The sequence below is a fragment of the Indicator indicator genome, chromosome 13, assembly GCF_027791375.1.
Source record: "Indicator indicator isolate 239-I01 chromosome 13, UM_Iind_1.1, whole genome shotgun sequence".
NCBI lineage: Eukaryota > Metazoa > Chordata > Aves > Piciformes > Indicatoridae > Indicator > Indicator indicator.
The window spans coordinates 3,838,294-3,858,050 of record NC_072022.1 but is presented as its reverse complement, the minus strand read 5'-3'; the positions used below and the strand labels follow the sequence as shown (position 1 = coordinate 3,858,050).

General features: G+C 44.8%; 1 protein-coding gene across 1 annotated transcript; it reads right to left on the bottom strand.

Annotated features, from left to right (window-relative positions):
• Nucleotides 1–488: 488 nt before the first annotated feature.
• LOC128970810 (guanylate cyclase soluble subunit beta-2-like) lies at nt 489–19,369 on the bottom strand. Its single transcript, XM_054386171.1, has 16 exons — nt 19,127–19,369; nt 18,136–18,209; nt 16,956–17,050; nt 15,995–16,155; nt 15,542–15,641; nt 14,195–14,415; nt 14,002–14,107; nt 13,144–13,247; nt 11,440–11,656; nt 9,516–9,836; nt 8,549–8,697; nt 4,765–4,911; nt 4,346–4,500; nt 1,580–1,794; nt 1,373–1,495; nt 489–640 (listed from the first exon to the last, which is right to left on the bottom strand). The coding sequence occupies exons 1-16, from the start codon at nt 19,367–19,369 to the stop codon at nt 489–491; spliced, it is 2,583 nt and encodes an 860-aa protein (XP_054242146.1).
• Nucleotides 19,370–19,757: the final 388 nt, after the last annotated feature.

Genomic DNA, 19,757 nt, shown 5'->3' with positions numbered 1-19,757 from the left:
ATGGTCACTTCAGGGAATGTCTCTTTTATGGCAAGTGCTCATTTGAGAAGGAGTATTTCTAGCTGGATGAGTCACCTCCTTCTCTATTGATGCATAACATACCACAAAGTGGATTTCATATGGAGATATTCACAGACACAGCAGAGGCTGAAAAATACATCTTTAAAGCTTCTTGAGGTGGTTTCCTCCTCCAGTGGAGTTGTAACATGACAGGTGTAGATTGCTTTAAAAAAAAGACATTATCCTCCATTGTTTTCTGTTTGCTGAAAATGGTGATGAAAAGTCTTTTTGCTTTTATTTCTCATCTGGATTTTTTGTAGTGGGTTTTTGTTTGGGTTTTGGTTTTTGGTTTTGCTTTTTTTTTTTTTACAAAACTCATGTGATGCTTTATATACAAAATCAGTCTCCAGGCAGCAAAACACACTAAATCATACCAAAATTGCTCTGTTTAACATAAAAAAACCCAAACAAACAAACAAAAAAGAAACTCAGAGCAAAGTACAAAAATTAGAGCGAACATTTCCAATCTGTGGCTCTTCAGCTGTAGGTTTGACTCTTCCCCGGTTTAGAGGACAGGGACCATCATCTGGCTGCTGGTTACCATGGAGATTCCCATCGCTTTTGGAATCATAAGTTTTGCCTGAAAGGAAACACTCTTTCAGTGTGAGTTTTCAATAACTGCAGAGGCTGGCTAGTTAGCACATCACAGACTAGATTAACTCCCAACATAGACTAGATGAACTGCCGCATCAAAGCGAGTGGGAGAGAAGGGAACCAAAATATTTTCTATCAGTCAGCGTCAACATAGTCAGTCTGTACAACATTCACAAAGGGCCTAAACAGAATTACAGGACTTGCTGTATTAGATTAGACTTTTAGAGCATCAAATCTCAGAGAATGGTCACAGAACACATGCATGGCTATAAATCCTTCTGAACCTCTGCAACTGACAGGCCTGAGGACCTCCAGGTTGCACAGCCAGTGAGGTGTCTCCTTCTCAGCCTCGACCCACTAAGGGATTCCCCATACCTACAAATAATGACAGCAGTTCTAGGAACAGATACATACATGAACAGTCAGGCTGGCCATGGGAAGACATTAGCCTGTTCTGTTGGTGCTGCCTAAAGGACTCTGAAATTTGACAGCCACGTCAGCTTCCTTCTCCCTTACACACAATTCACACCTGGGATGCTCTGAAGGTGAGTTTGTTTGGCCTCCAAGAGGATGCAGAATGGTTGGTTTTCCTAACATGGGCATGTTGGGATGAATTTCTGGCTTGAGTAAAACAATGGTTATTCAGAAGAGGAATGTAGTGAAGCTCCTCAGTTCCTTCCTTGTTCTGTTGTCTGCTATTTAGTAACTAAAGAACTACCTGTTAAATTTGCAATTTTTGCTTGATTTCTTCTTTTGAGGCTGTTTGGTGCATCTGTGGGGCCATCACTATACTTCATGGCAATGGCTGGGGTCTGGTCCTTCTCTGGCTGAGTTTGAGTAACTGAAAGAAGAAAAAGATTGCTTAATTGAGTTGTATGCATTTTCATTTGTTCAAGGAGGGGATTTAGACTCAAGTTGACTCTACCTGTCTGATGACAACTTGGTATTGCTTCAGCCCTGCCTTCTTGAAAGGACTGAACAGATTCATGGCCAGAATCTAAGTCTTTCATTGGCCTTCCCATAATCTCATTCTCAGTTGCAGTTTTGTTTCTGATGAGGAAGTATGTGTGCATTTTCCCTTTGCCTTTCACTTCTATTTCTCCTCTTTCAGTCATCTCAAAATTCTTGTATTTTAGGCATCTAAAATACCAGAGGCAAAAACAACACAGGAAAATTCTGGATTAGCAAAACCTGATGTTTTAGAGCAGCTATTGTAATCTAAGCAATCAAATCACAACAGCCTGGGGAAAAGAGTATTGATCTGTGAACAACTGAGGGGTTGTTTCAACTGTCCAAGCCTGCTGTGCTTTCATAGCTTCAGAAGTGCAGCCTGATCAAAAATCAATGGATCACAGTCAAATAGTTCAGTATGAGGGAGACTTCTTATTGACTGGTAAAGAGAAATTAAGAACTGAGGCAGGCAGTGTTGGTTAGAGAGAACCACCTCCAGTCACTTCAGTGAGGTTCACATGCAAAGCCAGACTGACTGTTCCCAGCTGCCACCTTCATGTGTCCAAAAATGGCTTCCAAGAGGATTTGATTTTTGCAGGGGCTGACATGAGGCTGACCAGCCTGTAGTTCCCTAGCCTGGCTCCTTGCTATTTTTCCATGTAAATATAACATTTTGCTTTCTTCAGCTGATCTCCCTGACCTTCCAAAAAAAGGACAGTCAGTATCACTGTGAAGCCAACCCCCAACTCTCTCATCACTTTTGGAGGCATCCCATCTGCTCCCATACATTTCTATAGACAGATTTCTCCAAAGACCCCTGATCTGATCCTCTTCTAATACTGGCACTTCTCATACTCCTTGAACCCTGATTCTAGGGGCAAGGACCTTGAAGACCTGATTAGTGAAGAGAGGCCTGGAGTCACTCAGCTTTTATTCAGGGCACTGTCTCTAAATCACCTGCCACAGCAGTTCTGCATGTCCATTTATGTTTTTCTGCTAACATGGCAGAAACTCCTCTTGCTGCTGTTAACTCTTCCTTCCCATGGACCTCCAGCTTTCTCAGCAGAGATCAGAATCATTTTGGTTGGAAAACACCTTTAAGATCACCAAATCCAACCATTAGTCCTATGTTCCCAGGATCATTCCTATATGCCCAGACAATGGTTTTGGTGCTTGTCTTCACTTCCACCTCTTGCATAAAGAAAACTCTTGAAAACGCAGCACTGATTTTTTAGTGACAGAGTTTTAGAAAAGTAAATGACAGGCTGCACAAACAGGGTCGTGGTTTCTGCAGTTAATCCTTACTAAGTGCAAATAAAACTGTTTCACCACAGCTTGTGCTGAGTCTGGGAGACTTTTAGTCAGAGATTTAAGCCTTTTGTTATGCAAGATGTCAAATTAAATGTTCTCTCTTTCTAGCGTCTACGTCACTCTTGTTACTTCCAAATAAGCAACAATTATTTTGTCCCATATTTTGCACTTGAGGATCAAAAGTCCCAAACCTCTGTCTCCATATGCAAGTGTATCTGAAATAATCAGAACATATCATAGAATCATAGAACAATTTGGGTTGGAAGGTACCTTCAGGATAATCTAGTTCAAATTTCCTTATACCAGACCAGGTTACTCAAGGCCCCATCCAACCTGCCTTTGAACATTTCCAGGTTTGGAGCCTTCAGAACTTCCCTGGGCAGCCTCTCCCAGTGCCTCACCACCCTCATGGAGAAGAATTTCTTCCTAATGTCTAATCTAAATTGGTCCTCTTCCAGTTTGAAGCCCTTAGCCCTTGTCCTGTCACTGTTTGGTTTGGGGTTTTTTTGGTTGGTTGTTTTTTTGTGTGTTTGCTTGGGATTTTTGTTAGTTGTTTTTGTTTGGTTGGTTTTTCTTTGTAAGGAAGCTGCATAAATCAGTGACAAATCCAGGCTGGGCAGTGACTGGTTGGAAAGCAGCCCTGAGGAGAGGGACTTGGGGGTGCTGGTGGACGAGAAGCTCAACAGGAGCTGTCAATGTGCACTTGCAGCCCAGAAAACCAACCAGATCCTGGGCTGCATCAAGAGAAGTGTGGCCAGCAGGCCAAGGGAGGTGATTCTCCCCCTATACTCAGCTCTGGTGAGACCCCACCTGGAGTACTGTGTCCAGTTCTGGAGCCCCTATTACAATAGGGATATGGACATGCTGGAACGTGTCCAGAGAAGGGCCACCAGGATGATCAGAGGGCTGGAGCACCTCTCCTATGAGGACAGACTGAAAGAGTTGGGGCTGTTCAGTCTGGAGAAGAGAAGGCTCTGAGGTGACCTTCTTGTGGCCTTCCAGTATCTGAAGGGGGCCTACAAGAAAGCTGGGGAGGGACTTTTTAGGCTATCAGGTAGTGATAGGACTAGGGGGAATGGAATAAAGCTGGAAGTGGGGAGATTCAGGCTGGACATGAGGAAGAAGTTCTTCCCCATGAGAGTGGTGAGAGCCTGGAATGGGTTGTCCAGGGAGGTGGTTGAGGCCCCATCCCTGGAGGTGTTTAAGGCCAGGCTGGATGAGGCTCTGGCCAGCCTGATGTAGTGTGAGGTGTCCTTGCCCCATGGCAGGGGGGTTGGAACTAGATGATCCTTGTGGTCCCTCCCAACCCTGACTGATTCTGTGATTCTATGACTCCAGACAGCACCATCTACACTGCAGTCTGAAGCTATCAAGGCAGTGGTTTTAAGCACAGCTTTTAACAGGCAACATTTCCATCACAGATACTCACTGGTAGGCACTGGAGCTCAGGTGGATCTTACTGGGGACACCATGGCTCTCCATCCTGGAAGCTATATTGACCGTGTCTCCAAACAAGCAATAACGAGGCATCTTTTCTCCAACGACTCCAGCCAAGACAGGACCTGTGTGGATCCCAACTCTTATCTTTGCAGAGACATAAAACACCCCCCAAAAACATCACTTGTTATTTAACATTCTTCTTAATATTATCCAGCCAAGCAAAAGTTCACCCCAGCACAACCCTGGACACCAGTAAAATGTTAAATGTCCACAGGGAAAGGGTCTGTGTGAAAAATGTACCCATGTGGGACTTGCCCAAAGCCATAGAGGAGTCAGAAGAAGCTCTTTGATGTCTTCTTGCAATACATTAAGCACAGACACACACACATCTTAGTGTTAACAACTTACTTGGATAGGACTTCCAGAGACTGGGTTCTGTACTCCTTTAGCTGCTATTATCATCCCCAAGGCAAAGTTGGCAACTCGCTCGGCATGAGTGGGGACAGGCACAGGGACCCCACCTACTACCATATAGGCATCTCCAATTGTCTCCACCTTTAATTGAGAGGGACAGGTGTGTGAGTATGACATTTAGAGCTAGTTTAGATTAGTGTTTTGCTGTTTGGGAGCTCTTCTCATCTGCATGAACTCCTTTTTTCTAAAAGATGGTCCTGATCACTAAAAAGCTCAAGCACATGTGAGGTTCCTTGAGACAAAGGTCCTGTTGTTGACTCTACACTAAAAAGTTCAATGATGTTTTCTGTCTGTGAGATCCTGTCAAGTAAGGGATGGAAGTGTCAGACTTCCTTTTGCCCAAGGCAGGCTTATAAGCAAAGAGCTATCTCCAGGCACAGGCTCCTCAGCCAGGAGGTTATCTGATAGCTGAGTGCTATTAATTAGCTCTGAATCACAACTGGTGTTAAAATTTTATTTCTTTTTAAAACAGATTTCTGTTTTAAAAATCACAATAAATCAAAGGGAGTCTATTCAGATCTAGTTGAAGACATCCTTGCTCACTGCATGGGGGCTGGACTAAATGACCTTTAAAGGCCCCTTCTAACCCAAACCATTCTGTGATTCTATCATTCTATGATTATTATTGAAGGGTTCACATTAAACTAAGAATCCTCCAATCTGTAGCATGGCAGGGAATGCAAAGTATGAACTGGGAGCAGTTCAGGAGCATCCTTCCTTACAGCTAGCTGCTTTCCCACAATGTGCTGCAGTCTCTGAGAAAAAGCCTGAAGGGTTCATCCTCCTTCAGACACCTTGAGGTGCCTAGTAACTTCATAAGGGTGCTGGAACTCTGGACCAGGCTGCCCAGAGAGGTTGTGGAGTCTTCTTCTCTGGAGAGATTCCAAATCTGCCTGGACATGATCCTGGGCAACCTGCTCTGAGTGACCCTGGTTTAGCAGGAGGATTGGAGAGATGATCCCTTCCAACCCCTTCCATTCAGGGATTCTGTGAACTTGGGGAGGCACTTGACAAGTTAAGGGATTCTGTGATTCTTGAGGCACTGGAGAAATTCTTTGGGGTTGTGCCTGTACAGGAGCTTTCACTTGGAATGGAACAGGAATTGAGAATTCTCAGGTGTTGAAAATTCAGTGTTAAAGACTGCCACGGGGTAAGGAGATGTTCTAAAATGGTCTTATGGAACCTCCCTGTTACATTTATCATCAGTAAATAAGAGATTGGTTTTAATTACATTAATTGAATTCCTTGCAAATGAACACTAAAAGGAGAGCAGCAACGTAATTTCATCTTTGGATTTGAACATTAACATAATGATTTAAAGCCATTCAGCAAGTGGAGTCTGGAGAAATGTGTTCCTGCACATGCCTTCTGTCAGACATCCAAACCCACAGCAGTTTGCTGGAATAAATTAAAAATAACTGTAAAAAGCTACTAATGCAAATAGATGCCCTAATTATTTCTGGGCTGTAGTAGGGGGTTTAATTTAACAAGATTTATTCATAGCTTCAGATGTTTATAAGCTTGGGCCAAGTTTCTTTGATCCATTTTGATATTTCATTTCTTTCTCAGTCTCGTTCTCCTCTCCGTACCCCAGTAACCCCCTTCAATATTAATAGGAGTTACATGCAAGCATCCAAAGGAGATTAATATAGTGACAGATAATTTACTCATGATGGATGTTTTGGACAGAATGTGATGCTAATTTATCCTCAAATCTGTGGGCCGTATCCTGAATGCTTCAATTATTGAAGGCAGTTTCCTTGCCCAGGCAGAAATGCTGCTGATTTCCCAGTGCCATTTATTGTGGGATGAACTGCACGCCTTGCTGGGGAAAGGCAGGAATGAGAGCTGGGTCTCTGCTATTTCTGCCTTCCCAAATATTTAATAAGCTTAGGACAGAAATGTAGGACCTGCTCTTCAGCTCATCAAATCTGGGTAGATCTGGAGGTGTTAATAATGCCATTATTCCATGTCAACCAGGGCTTTGATCCTTCCAGCAAGGTTTGGAGACAATGCATGCACCACAGCCTAGATCTAATCAGTGCTCTTTGAGATCAGCAGGAGGTCAACGGAACCTCAGCATGGTGGTGATTGGAAATGGCTTCTGGAGATACCTAGTCCAAGCCCCCTGCTAAAGCAGAGTCACCCAGAGCGGCTTGCCTGGGATAACATCCAGGTGGATTTGGAATCTCTCTGGAGAAGGAGACTCCACAACCTCTCTGGGCAGCCTGCTCCAGTGTTCCAGCACTCTTGCAGGAGAGAATTTTTTCCTTGTGTTCTGGTGAAACCTTCTGGATTCCAGTTTGCCCCTTGTCCTGTCACCAGGCACCACTGAAAAGAGTCTGTCCCCCTGTCCTTTAGGTGTTGATCAGCATTGATCAGCCTTCTCCAAGCCAAGCAGCCCCAGGTCTCTCAGCCTCTTCTCCTCACAGAGATGGTTCAGTCTCCTCAGCATCTTCTTAGACTCCATTGAACTCTCTCCCATAGTTCCCTGTCTCTCTTGAACTAGGAAGCATTGAACTGTATGTATTACTACAGAAGTGGCCTCACTAAAGCAGAGGGGAAGAAGAACTTCCCTCAACCTGCTGGTCATGCTCTTCTTATCTCTATTATTGCCTAAGATCTCAATGAAGCAAAACAAAGTCAAGGTATCATCTGGGTAGTGTTTATAATGTAATTTTCCACCAAAGGAGACACTTAATCACATACTGTCCTATTTACAACAGGTTGGGATAAAAGAACTAGGAGAATAAGTCAAATTGGTCCATAAATGGATATCTGTCTTATTGGGCAGGTATTGGAGAGAGGAGAGAATATGAATGCATGCTGTAAGGAAGAATAGCCATTCTGGTGTTAGCATTGTGGGAAGAGACTAGCCCACAACAGATGCCACACTCCTGCATGACAATTTTAAACCCGTTGAATCACATTTCTGCCTTTTTTTTTTTAGCTTTTCTGTGTGGCCACTACAAATATTCAGTATTTTGCAATTTATCAAAACTTGTGCTGAGGGGAAGAAGATTTAAGTGCATTTAAAGAGAGAACAAACAAAACAAAACAAAACCACATCAACAATAACATTTTCTTCCAGACTGTTTGTGTCAGTGTGAGCTGAAATTCCCCCCCCCCCCCACCGACAATAACCAGGCTAGCTCAGTCTGGAAGCAAATGAAGGCTGTATTTACAAGCAGAGTCTAAAATCTACGATGAAATGCAATGAATATGTACAAATATACAAAATTCACAACATTTACAAATATATACAATCAACAGAAAAGCACAACTGATCTCCCTTTGCTTCCCCTCAAGGGGACCCTCCCAAAGGGGCCTCTCTCTCTCCCAGGAGCTTCCCCCCAGACCCCCCTGGACAGAGAAGCAGAGTTAGTTAGAGCAGAAAGTTGTTAACTTAGGTGCCAAGGTCAGTGTGTTATCTTCAGCCAGAAGAGAAGAAGAAACAGCAGCCAGACAGCCCAGCAACTGCCCCCACTGCAGAACGCAGAATGTGCAGAGTGCTCACTTTGTTTTGGGTTATAGTTCTTAAACATTTCTATCTATCCAATGGAAGTGTTTAGAACAATCAGTATTTTGCTTTCTTACACCCAATAGTGACTTATTTACACTCTTTCACTTTCTCTGTTTGGAACTTTGCAAGGAAAAATTAAAAAGACAGTTTCAAACCATCACACTGTTTCTACAGGCTTTATGGATCAGCACATACCTTGTACACATCATGCACCGTGGTCAGCCTGTCAAACCTCAGGTACATGGAATTTAACATGAGAACGATCTGAATTGGCTCACACTGGGCACAAATGTTGGTGAAGGTCACAACGTCACTGAATAATATGGTGCATTCCTTGAACTCTCCTGTGAGCAAAAAGACCAGCAGTGAGTACTTGCAGTGGATGAGCAACCAGGACATCTATTTTCTCACCACGCTTTTAGGACCTCTCATCTATCAGTTGTAATGCCCTCTTACAGGTGCTGATATGAAGAGTATATCCAATGTAAGAGTCATCACACATCTCACACAACCCAGACATCTGAGTACATCCCTTTGCCCATCCATCATCAGGATAGATGGAGCTCTTTACCCCTCACTTCATATATGTGTTTACTGAAGGGAATTTAAGCATATTCTTCCTTGCTGCCTTTAATAGCAATGGGGATCACGATGTTTCTAGGCTTACAGAGAGACTTTTTAGGATATTAGGTTGTCTTATGAGGAGAGGCTGAGAGACCTGGGGCTCTTTAACCTGGAGAAGACTAAGAGGGGATCTTCTCAATGCTTATCAATATCTAAAGGACAGGTCTCAGGAGGATATGGGACCAGACTCTTTTCAGTGGTGCCCAGCAACAGCACAAAGGGCTGAGGGCACAAACTGAAACCCAGGAGGTTCCACCTCAACAAGAGGAAAAACTTCTTTCCTGTGAGGGTACTGGAGCACTTCTTTGTTGTGGAGTCTCCTTCTATGGAGACATTCCAAATCTGCCTGGACACAATTCTGGGCAACCTGCTCTAGGTGACCCTGCTATGGCGGGGGTGTTGGACTAGATGATCCCCAGAGGTGGTCCCTTCCAACCCTTACCATTCTGTGGGGCTGTAATAGAGGAACTAAGACTATTTCCTAGTAAAGACCAATTCCTTTCTTCCTTTTGTTTTAGAGGGCATCTTGTTCATTCACCTGCCTCAACTTGCTTCCCCTCCTTCAGCTGGTTGGCCACATGCTGAGGAAGCATGGCATAGAGCAGAGCCTCAGTCTTTTTCTTCTCTTCCTCCAGGTGCTTGGACAGTATCCGCAGTTCTTCCTTCTTCCTCTCTAGCTGGTTGGAGAGCTCCATCTCGGCCAGGCGCTGCTGGTTGAGAAGAATCAAATCCCTGGTCACGTCATGAGGGGCAATGTCTGCAATGTGCATCTGGCGCTCCTCCAGCTCATGCAGTGTGCGAAGCAAAGGAGAGCAGAGATAGAGCATGCATTGCAGGGACTCCATCCACATCATCTGGCCTGTTTGAAACAAGCATGAGCAAGAGGTTTCAGCAGCTTGGACTTTCACGTGATGCTCAGTGTGTTAATGTTAGGGGATGAGTTCCAAGGACAGTGGCTTTTTGTAGGGTCTGGGTCATCACAGGAATGACTCTGTCCTGGAATTACAGGCAGACTTGTTTGGGAGAGGTACACTGGGCAAATAAAATCAGGACCCAGAAAGCAGTGACATACTCATTGCAGCTGCTAGGCAGAGGAAGGAGATGGAGAAGGACATTTTACAAAGGTGAGTTGAATGGTGAGTAATAGTTTTAAACTGGAAGAAGCTCAGTTTAGATCACCTGTTAGGAAGAAATTCTACACCATGAGGATGGTGAGGCATTGGAACAGTTTGCCCAGAGAAGCTGTGGAGGCTCCAGCCCTGGAAATGTTCCAAGCCAGGATGGGGCCTTGAACAACCTGGTCTAGTAGGGGTTGTCCCAACCCATAGCAGGTGGGAACTAGATGATTTTTAAGGTTCCTTCCAACCAAATCTATTCTATGATTCTGTAAGTCCAAGGTACACAGTGCCTTCTTTGCTTCAGCCTTTGCTGGCAAGAACCATCTTTCCAGAATCTCAGGGTCCTGAGACCCATAGGAAAATCTAGAGTGATGAAGGCCGACTATCAGCACAGGAGGTTCAGGTTAGCAAACACTTAAGCAAATTGGGTATACAGAATTCCACAAGACCTGATATGATGCCTCCAGGAGTGCTGAGGGAGCTGGCCAGTGTCATTGCATGGCCACTCTCATCAGTTTTGAAAGTCATGGTGACAGGAGGAGGTTCCTGAAGAAAGTAAGTGTCAAAGGATGGAGGGCCTGGGAAAACTTGGAACATCTGTCATATCAGAGGAAGTTAAGAGAGCTCTGATTGTTCAGCCTAGAGAAGACAAGCCTCAAGGGTAGCTAAATACCTAATAGTAGGGAGAGACAAATACTTTTCTCAGTGGTATCCAATAAAGGACAAGAGACAAGGACATTAACTGAAATGCAGGAATTCCACTTCAAACTTTTTGCCCTAAGGATGGTTAAATATTGGAATGGGTCACTCTAGGAGGTTGTGGTGCATCCATGCTTGAACATTCAAAACCTAGCTAGACATGGTCCTGAGTAACGTGCTCTGATTAAACCTCTTTTGAGTGAGGACTAGACAACTTGCAGAAGTCCCTTCCAAAACCAACTGAGTTGAGTGAACCCTGTGACTCTGTGATTAACTGAGACTAGGGGTAGTTCAGAAGACAATGCAATCCTGCCTTGGACTTGTCCCTGTTCCTCAGGAAGCCTGTAGAGATGCAGGGTTTGAGGCATTAGAAAAACAATGTCTAAGCCTTTCAAAAGGGAGCACAGCTGTTAGTTCTGTTTGAAAGCCTTCAAAATCTAGTGAGGAAATAGCAGAATTTATCTAAAAGCACCTTAAGGTACTGTTTCTCCAAACAGAACCATCTAATCCTCTCCTCACTGCACAAAGACAAGGCCATTTACAGGACCTATGTGAAGCTGGGAGTCCATGGAAAGGCATTAGTTCAACTCCAGCATAATTACTGATTTAATGCAAGATTTTATGCTATTGAAATCAGTGAAGTACCTCTCAGCTCTAGCATTGGCCGATGTTTCCATGACTCTGGCATCATCTCTCTTCTGGTCTGGAAAACAAATTGGCTGTTGATGAATTTCTGAATGCTAGAAATGGTGAAGGGCACTTCTGGGTGTACGATGCTGAAATACTGATCCAAGCAGATGCCCATGGTCTGAAGGCCAGGTACAATCTTTTGAATGCTCACCCCAGCTTGCTTCACTCTGAGCTTAAAAAGAAAACATGGACATCAGGTTATAATTCATACCCTGTCTGGGTCCAGGCCAGGATGAAGCTAGCCACTATTTGTGCATGCACAAACACATAGCCTTGCTGCACTACAGGGCTTATTTCTGGGCTCCTTTTCTTAGTGTATTATCACAAAGCTTTGAATGAGGGTCCTCCATAGCTAGACAAAGCCCATTGGAAAGGAATGTTGTTATCCAAATGCCCTTCCCTCTCAACTGTTAAAAACAAAGAAAAGCTATCTGCTGTCATCCCTGCCTGCTTTTATGTGGGTCTAACAAAGAGCCTTCCAGGTAGCTGCAAGAGGAAATGAGATACCAGAACACCTCTCACATTCCAAGAAGAAAATAACTGGCATAAACATCTTGCTAAATACTAGTTTTCTGCTGGGTGCTATGGTATACCTGCTCTTAACCATAGCTGTGTAAAGGTTTAGTCATTCTCTTTCAGCCTGCTGATCATACATAAGCTTGTAACACCTGCAGAACTGTCCACTCTTGTCATCAGAGTTAGTGAAGCTCTAGCCTAGCTACAAATAATGGGTGTAGGACTTGCCCCTTGACCACACTAGTAATTTTATCAAATTGTGCAGACTGGATGTCTTGAAATGTTTAAAACTCTGAACGCTGGCTAACGAGGCCAGTGGCAGGGTGCGGACTACGTGCTCTGGAATCTCTGTCAGCGTGATACCAAAACATGTTCCTTGAGTGTCTGTGTTCAGCTTTCTTCTGTCCATTCTCAGCTTCTCCTGATTCCTCCTGCCTTAAACTAATATTCTCTGCCCAGAACTGGGAGCAAGAGGAGCTGTAGCTTGGTGGGAGTGCAGGTTACGTGGAAATCAGTCACAGGGCAGTCCCTGACAAGGGATGGACAATTCCATTGCTGCAGAGTGTGTGCACATGAGAGAGTTAGTCCTCCTCCAGAAGATATTTTAGAATCTAGTTCCTACTAGATGGGGTTGCATGCTGCCTGATTTAGTAGGCAGCTGAGTTTTGCCAGCCAGAAGTATGTAGGAGTAGACTCAGGAAGCATTTGGAGTCTCAGCTGCCAGGAAAGCCTTATGAAAGCTTTTGGATAAATCAGTAACTGGGAGGAGAGGGTGACTAGCTCTAAGTACAAAGTCACTTCAAAGGATAAGTTGTGTCCCTGCCACATCCAAGGACAGGAAGGTGGTCAGGAACCTCAGAAAATTCTGTTTGGTAATGGATAGACTGCTGCAATAAATCTCATTTCAGACATGACAATCCCAATAAACAAAGGAGATTCTGATCTGAAATGATCCAGACCTAGTTGATTGAAGGCACTTTTACTGCATGTCTCTGTACAGAGCATCTTCTGCAGAACCTATAAACATGTGGGTATTGGTTACAGAGCACACACAGAACTGAACTGCAGGGCAGGCAAAACAGAAGGAAATTGTTATATGGTTTATAAGCAACCTCAAAGGCCCTTCCCACATGCTTGTCCTACCTCTTTGTCAAAAACCATATGAAAGGGAAGTCCATTGCAAAACGTTTTTGTGTCAATCCAGAGGCTCTTGGGATAGACAGGATCAAATCCTCTCAGGAGCTTACCTGTGTCAAGATAAACATGTAATTTTTAATCAGGTTGCACCTCATAAAGCCAGCCTGTTAGTTTTTAGCACTCAATGGGACAGGACCCTATATCATAGTGAGTGAAAACTGCGTGGGTCTAGAAATGTGTCTACATTTGTGCTAAATACTTTGCAGTTTAACATATTGCTGATTAACAACTAATCTGAGTTGGCTGAGAGTTTAGAACTTAACCACACCCCGGCTCCTTAGAGTGCATGACAAATGCATGTGGGGTGCTGGAGCACTGGAACCAGCTGCCCAGAGAGGTTGTGCAGTCTCCCTCTCTGGGCATGGGTGTGATCCTGGGCAACCTGCTCCAGCAGGGGGGTTGGACTAGATGATCTCCAGAGGTCCCTTCCAACGCCCACCATGCTCAGATTCTGTGATAACTGTGGAAAGTAGCAAGAGCTGCCAGGTTAAAAATACCCTTTTAAAGCCATCATCTTAGACCAAGTCAAGCAGAAGAACACTTTTCAGAAGCAAGCCCTGTTTAACAGACAAAAGTGACAGGTCATATATCATTTACATAAGCATGCTTATTATCTGCAATTTTTCCTTGATTCCCAATATCTAACCCAAAGAAACTTAGCCAGGAACGTTCTGAGAAGAGCCTGAGGGAGAATGAATGGTAACTTTAGAATGGATGGGTAGCTGGAGATGGGGAGGCTTTTACTGACTGCCTTACTGAGGAGACTCAGAAGTGATGACAATCTCCCCCTGAACCATCTCTCACCTTTTCCTAATGTGATTATTCCTCTTATTGTTTTCCAGTGACTTTTCTTGACGGGACAAACAGAGCTCCCTCTGTCTCTAGCTGTATCCTTGGCTTTTTCAAGGTCCTTTTGAAATAAATAGAAATGGAAATTCAGGGGTGTTTTTATTTTAATCATGTTTTAATAATATAGTGATAATGAATATCAAAATACCTCTTTATTTGCTCGGTTCTCAACTTGCTTTTCAGAGTCAGCAAGATATTGGGATGAACATGAAAATTCACTTTTTTCCTTGTATGAAAATACAGGGTTTTGAGTAACAAGAAAAACAATATGTTCTTTTTTCCCAGTTCTTTCTTCTTCTTCCGTTTGATTGACTATTTCCATTGAAATCTCAATGTTAAAGAAATCCAGGGCTGCTGCACCGATGATTCCTGAAGGGAAAACAGAAGACAAAGCATTGTCAGGAACAAGCCCTTGCGATTTTCCCTTCTGGAGTGCCCACAGTGGGATTTCACTACTTCAGAAATCACTCTTCCAAAGGACTCCAGAAGAAGAAAGCAGCCTGTGCTATTCCTATGATCATGGCCATGATCAGAATATGTGAGTAGAAGATAAGCTTTAAGTTACTGCTTCTTTTGCCTCATCTGATGACTAATGCTTATTTTCCCTAGAAGCAGCTCAGCAGGACACCTGAAGAATGTGTCCAAATAGCCACACATAGCAGTAATATGAATGCCCATTAACCCAAGAAGTGCAAGGGAGTCTAAAGAGATGCAGCTCTAACAATCTATTTCAGTGGCTGCTGCGTATATTCTCTGGAAAGGAAGGAAATATCTTTCCTGAAGATGCACAATCAGTTCCCTCATTTCTGCTTGGCTATTAGGCAAAATACTGGGCAATGACATGGAAAGCTCTGTCTGAAATTCCAATGAGTTCTGTGCTTCAACAGGAATAAGAAATGAGATATAGCAAAGGGGGAAGTTTTGCTGGATTTCTAAATTCACCAGCATCTATGAAAGAAAGGAGTATGAACTGCTCTTACAGACTTACAGATGTTTAACCTTGTGGAGATTCCTTGAAATGCTGGTAAAAGACTTAGTTTTGAGCAAGGTTCAATAGCAGTTTTACAGATTCTGTGTATTGCAGCAGTATTTATTACTTGTGGATGGATGGATGGATGTCTTCAAATGAACTATAATAACTGCTTCACTGTAATGCAAGGAGAATGAGTCACTGAGAACTAATCAACAGTTAGACACCATGAACTTTAATTTTTCTTCCAGAAAGAGAATTCTATGGGAGTTCTGTAGCAGGAATGGATACTTAAGGGCTGGGTTGTCACATTGTAAATCTTGATGGAAGCTACTGGGAGTTAGCAGTAATCAGGTTGTAGAGAAACACCAAGGTCAGTGTCTTGTTACTAAATCCTACTTCAATTCCACAGAGGGTCCTCATCTGAGAGAGATTCTCAAATCTGAAAGAAGTAGAACTGCAAATACATGGTTGCTTTGTGTATATACTGCATCATCAGCTACTCTGTACATTCCATCCCATTACCTGGCACAATGTGGCACAGACCTCTTCTGTCTGAATAGTAATGCAGATGCATTGACCCATCTTCATTCTTTTCTACTCTAAAAGATGGTGCATTCATCTCCTGAAGGAAAACAGGAAAAAAACAAACAAACCAAAAAACCCCTCAGCCTCTTTTTCTGATAAAAAATATAGGTGAGTTCCACCTGGATAAAAGCCTCCAGGTGTTAGTAAAACAAGCAGTAATATGAATAAGCTGAAAAACAGAAAATTAGATGTGCTCACCCTTGAAAGAAAAATCAGATGTCCACTAGAGCCAAGGCACTAAAGGATGACTCAGAAAGAATTGCACTAGTGTTTTTGAGCACTCAGTTTCAAAACATCTTTTTCATTATTCATTCACAACTGTGAGATGCTGTGTTACCAACTCTGACAAAGTCTGGCCACACCTGCCCAGTAATTCATACTTGGACTTGCCTGGTAAGAAAGGGACAGGTAGCTGTGGAGTGCATCCAGGTTCTCTATGAACTCGTAGAGGTTTCCACCCAGTGTCCTCAGCATGTGGTCATAGCCTGAACGTTTGCAGAACTCAAAGAAATACTCTCCAAACTCTCTCAGAACCATGTCAGCAGGAACACCTTTCAAAAAAAAAAAAAAGAGAGAGATTTAACCATGAGCCAGCAATATTTCCTTATGACCAGAGGGAAATGGTATCTTGAGGTGCATTAAGAAGAGTGCAACCAGCAGGTCGAGGAAGGTTCTCTTCCTTCTCTACTCTGCCTTGGTGAGGCCACATCTGGAGTATTGCATCCGTTTCATCGCTCCCCAGTTTAAGAGAGGGAACTACTGGAGAGAGTCCAGCAGTCTACAAAAATGGCAGGAGCATCTCTCTGATAAGGAAAGGCTGAGAGCCCTGGACATGTTTAGCCTGGAGAAGAGAAGACTGAGAGGGAATTGTATCAATGCTGATCAATATGTAAAGAACAAGGGGCAAGAGGATGGAGCCAGACTCTTTCCAGTGATGCCCTGTGACGGCACAAGCTTGAACTCAAGAGACTCCATGTGAACATAAGGAGAAAATTCCTTCCTGTGAGGGTGCCAGAGCCCTGTAACAACTTGCACAGAGAGGTTGTAGAGTCTTCTTCTCTAGAGAGATTCCAAACCCTTGCTGGGTGCCATTTTGCCAACATGCTCTGAATGACCATGTTTTAGCAGAGAGATTGGACTAATGATCTCCAGACGTCCCTTCCAACCCCGGAAATTCTGTAATAAGAAAGGATTGCAAATTCTTGAAATACGGTCAGGTGGGCTAGGAGTAAAGGCAGAAAATGTGCAACATGAGTAGGGCATTCCAAAGAGCACAGGAGGATACAGATTGGGTTGCAGTCTCAGGCTTGAATCAGGATGGTTCACTTTCCAGGCACATAGTGACACATACCTAATATTTTGCAGGCTTTGTCAACAAGCTGCATTGTGATCTCATCTTTGTAAACCTCAAAAGTCAAGAAAGAATCCTGGACACCGGCCTGCAGTCTGCAAAAGAGAAGACAATATTCTAGTTTCAGCAGTGCAGTAAATAAAACAGGTGGCCTAACTGGCACTCATCAAGCAGGACAAAGGTTTTAAACTGAAGAGGTGAGATTTTGACCAGATATAAAGAAGAAACTTAAGGGTGCTGAGAGGTGCTGACCAGAGAGGAGGTAAAAGCCCCATCCCTGGAAACATTCCAGGTCAGGTTGTTCATGGCCCTGAGCAATCTGATCTAGTCAAAGATGTCCCTGCTCACTTCAAGGGGCTTGGACTAGATGGCCTTTAAAGATCCCTTCCAACCCAAACCATTCATGATTACTAGCACTGTTTGCTTCTAACCCACTTCTTAATCTCCTTCAAGCTTTGCATTAGAACACCCTACTTCCCTGAATGGGTTAAGAGTGTTGCTTTGACATGGATGGATGGTGGGGTCCACCTGTACATTTCTGCTCTTTCATGTTATGGTGAACTCTTTCAGGGATTAGGGTACAATTCTGTGGGGAGCTACAGCAAACAGGTATTTGTCTTTTTATCTGCTGGCTTGTAATTCACTATGGTCTCTTGGGTCTCCTCAGATTTACACCAAACCTTGTTGGTATTTTATACTGGTTTCAGTGGCTGTTACATCTATGTGTCTAAGTATCACTTACATATCTTTATGTCTTGGAAAATAGCACACAATAAAGATAAACCCAGAGCAGATAATATACTTAGCTGCTTTTCTGATGGTACTGGAATTACACTGGCTGCACGTCAAGGATGACATCTTTTCAGTGTAATTACTTCCCAGTATTGTAACAGTGTGCCAGCAAGGCTATTGCACAATTGTCTGTGAGACTAAATGTCATCTTTAATTGTCTGATATAACAAATTAATTGGGAGAAATTAGTATCAGAGTTTGAAGTGTTACAAGGTAAGAAACTCTTGCTTTTGCCCTGCTAGTTACTTCAAAAAATTGCTTGAGATCGATATCAGCTGCCATTTACAGGTGAGAAATGGGAGTCTTCTGATGATAAACTGGGAGTCTTCTGCTGCTAAATTCCTGAGCAGTTCCTTTCAACACTCTACATTTCTTGGGAACACCTTACCTTAATTTTTCCCATGTTTCTTCCCCATACTTCTCGACCACCAGAGACTTCAGGCATGTATTTATAAATCCATACTGCAAAAGCAAAGAGATGAACATGCAGAGAGACACCGATGTGCTAAGTGCAGCCCAAACCTCTCCTCTTTGTTTTTCAGAAGCTGCTGCTAATTTTCTGTTGCAAAAGAGAAAGTAACAACGTTTGACAGCCATTATGTCTGTCAGTGAACAGCACGGCCGTTGACTCAACGTTCCGCAAATCGCAGCAGGATGCTTTGATGCTGTTTTGCAGATGAAGACCCAGGGAGACCGGATGAGAACCCAGGTCAGGGCTTTGCCATGCAGCCTGGAGCATGGCCCATCAGCAGCCGCTCATCTCTGCAGCATCAGGAGGTAAGTTTGGCTTTGCCATGATGGTTGTTTTTCACGTTAGCACTCACAAATCGTGTGCTGGGGATGCGGAAAATGTTAACAGATTAACTAGAACTATTAACTGGAGCTGTGGCAGCAGCGGCAGCCTAAGGGAGATGTGGTCCAGAGCCATGTGGGTTAGCAGCCTGCCCTGGCCACAGCAAGCCGGCTGCTCTCTCAGGCCAGGGACCGGCAGGAGCTTGTCTGTCCTCAGCTAGAGCAGTCTCTCTGTCCCCCACCAGAGCTGGCTGTCCCCGGATGGAACTGTGTCTGTTCCCAATCAGAACTGTCTGCCTGTCCCCGAATGGAGCTGGCTGTCCGCGGCTAGAGCTGTCTGACCACGGCAGGAGCTGGCTGTGCTTCAGCACAGAGCTGTCTGTCTGTCCTGGCTCACCCCCGCTCCCTTCCTCGGAGCCAGCCCAGCACCGCCCGGGGTTGTGGCAGGGTCCGAACCTCTCCACCTGACCCCGCAGCTCCCCGCTGCCCCTCCGCAAGGGAGACCCCGGGCCCTCCCCGCCGGCTTTGGACCCCCTCCCTGGCCCCCTGGCCGCTCCACGGCCACCTCACCGCCCCCTGCCGCTCACCATTCTGCCGCCGCCTCCCCTCCGCCGAGCGCCGGCCGCGGCCGCCGGCTCCGCTCCCGCCCCGTTGCCCGCCCGGAGGGCGGTGGCTCGGCCAGGTTCGGCCCCGCGGTGGGTGACAACCGGTGGCTGCCGGCAGAGAGGTTCGAGGCTTTTCCTGCTCCTCCCGTCCGCCTGGCCTGCGCGGAAAACGCGCGGGTTTGGTAGTTGCCGGTGTTGCAGGAACTGAGCGATGCTGAAGAGCATCTCGGTGAAGTCACAGAATCACAGGCTGGCTTGGGTTGGAAGGGATATTTAAAGGTCATCTAGGCTTCCCCCCCTGCAGTCAGTAGAGGCATCTCCAACTAGGGCAGGCTGCCCAGAGCCCCATCCCACCTGACCTGAATGTTTCCAGCAATGGGGCATCTACCACCTCTCAGGGCAATCCGGGCCAGTGTCTCACCACCCTCAGTGGACGACATCACTGACAGGGCTGCAGAACACGGCAAGTTTCCCTGTCCTGGTTCCCTGCTGCTGGCACGGCCAGGTGGGACGTGGTGTGATTAGAGCCACCTTAGATTCAGCTGGACAGTGGCCAGGCTCACCAGGTCCCAACCTCCCAGGACCTTAATGGGACCAGTAGCTGGGGGGGTGT

Coding starts and splice junctions, on each gene's coding strand:
- LOC128970810 (XM_054386171.1), bottom strand. CDS start 19,369: ATGCTCTTCAGCATCGCTCAGTTCCTGCAACACCGGCAACTACCAAAC. Junction 13,248..14,001: donor AATAATCACATTAGGAAAAG/GTGAGAGATGGT, acceptor ATCTTGACACAG/GTAAGCTCCTGAGAGGATTT. Junction 9,837..11,439: donor GCCAATGCTAGAGCTGAGAG/GTACTTCACTGA, acceptor TGTTTCAAACAG/GCCAGATGATGTGGATGGAG.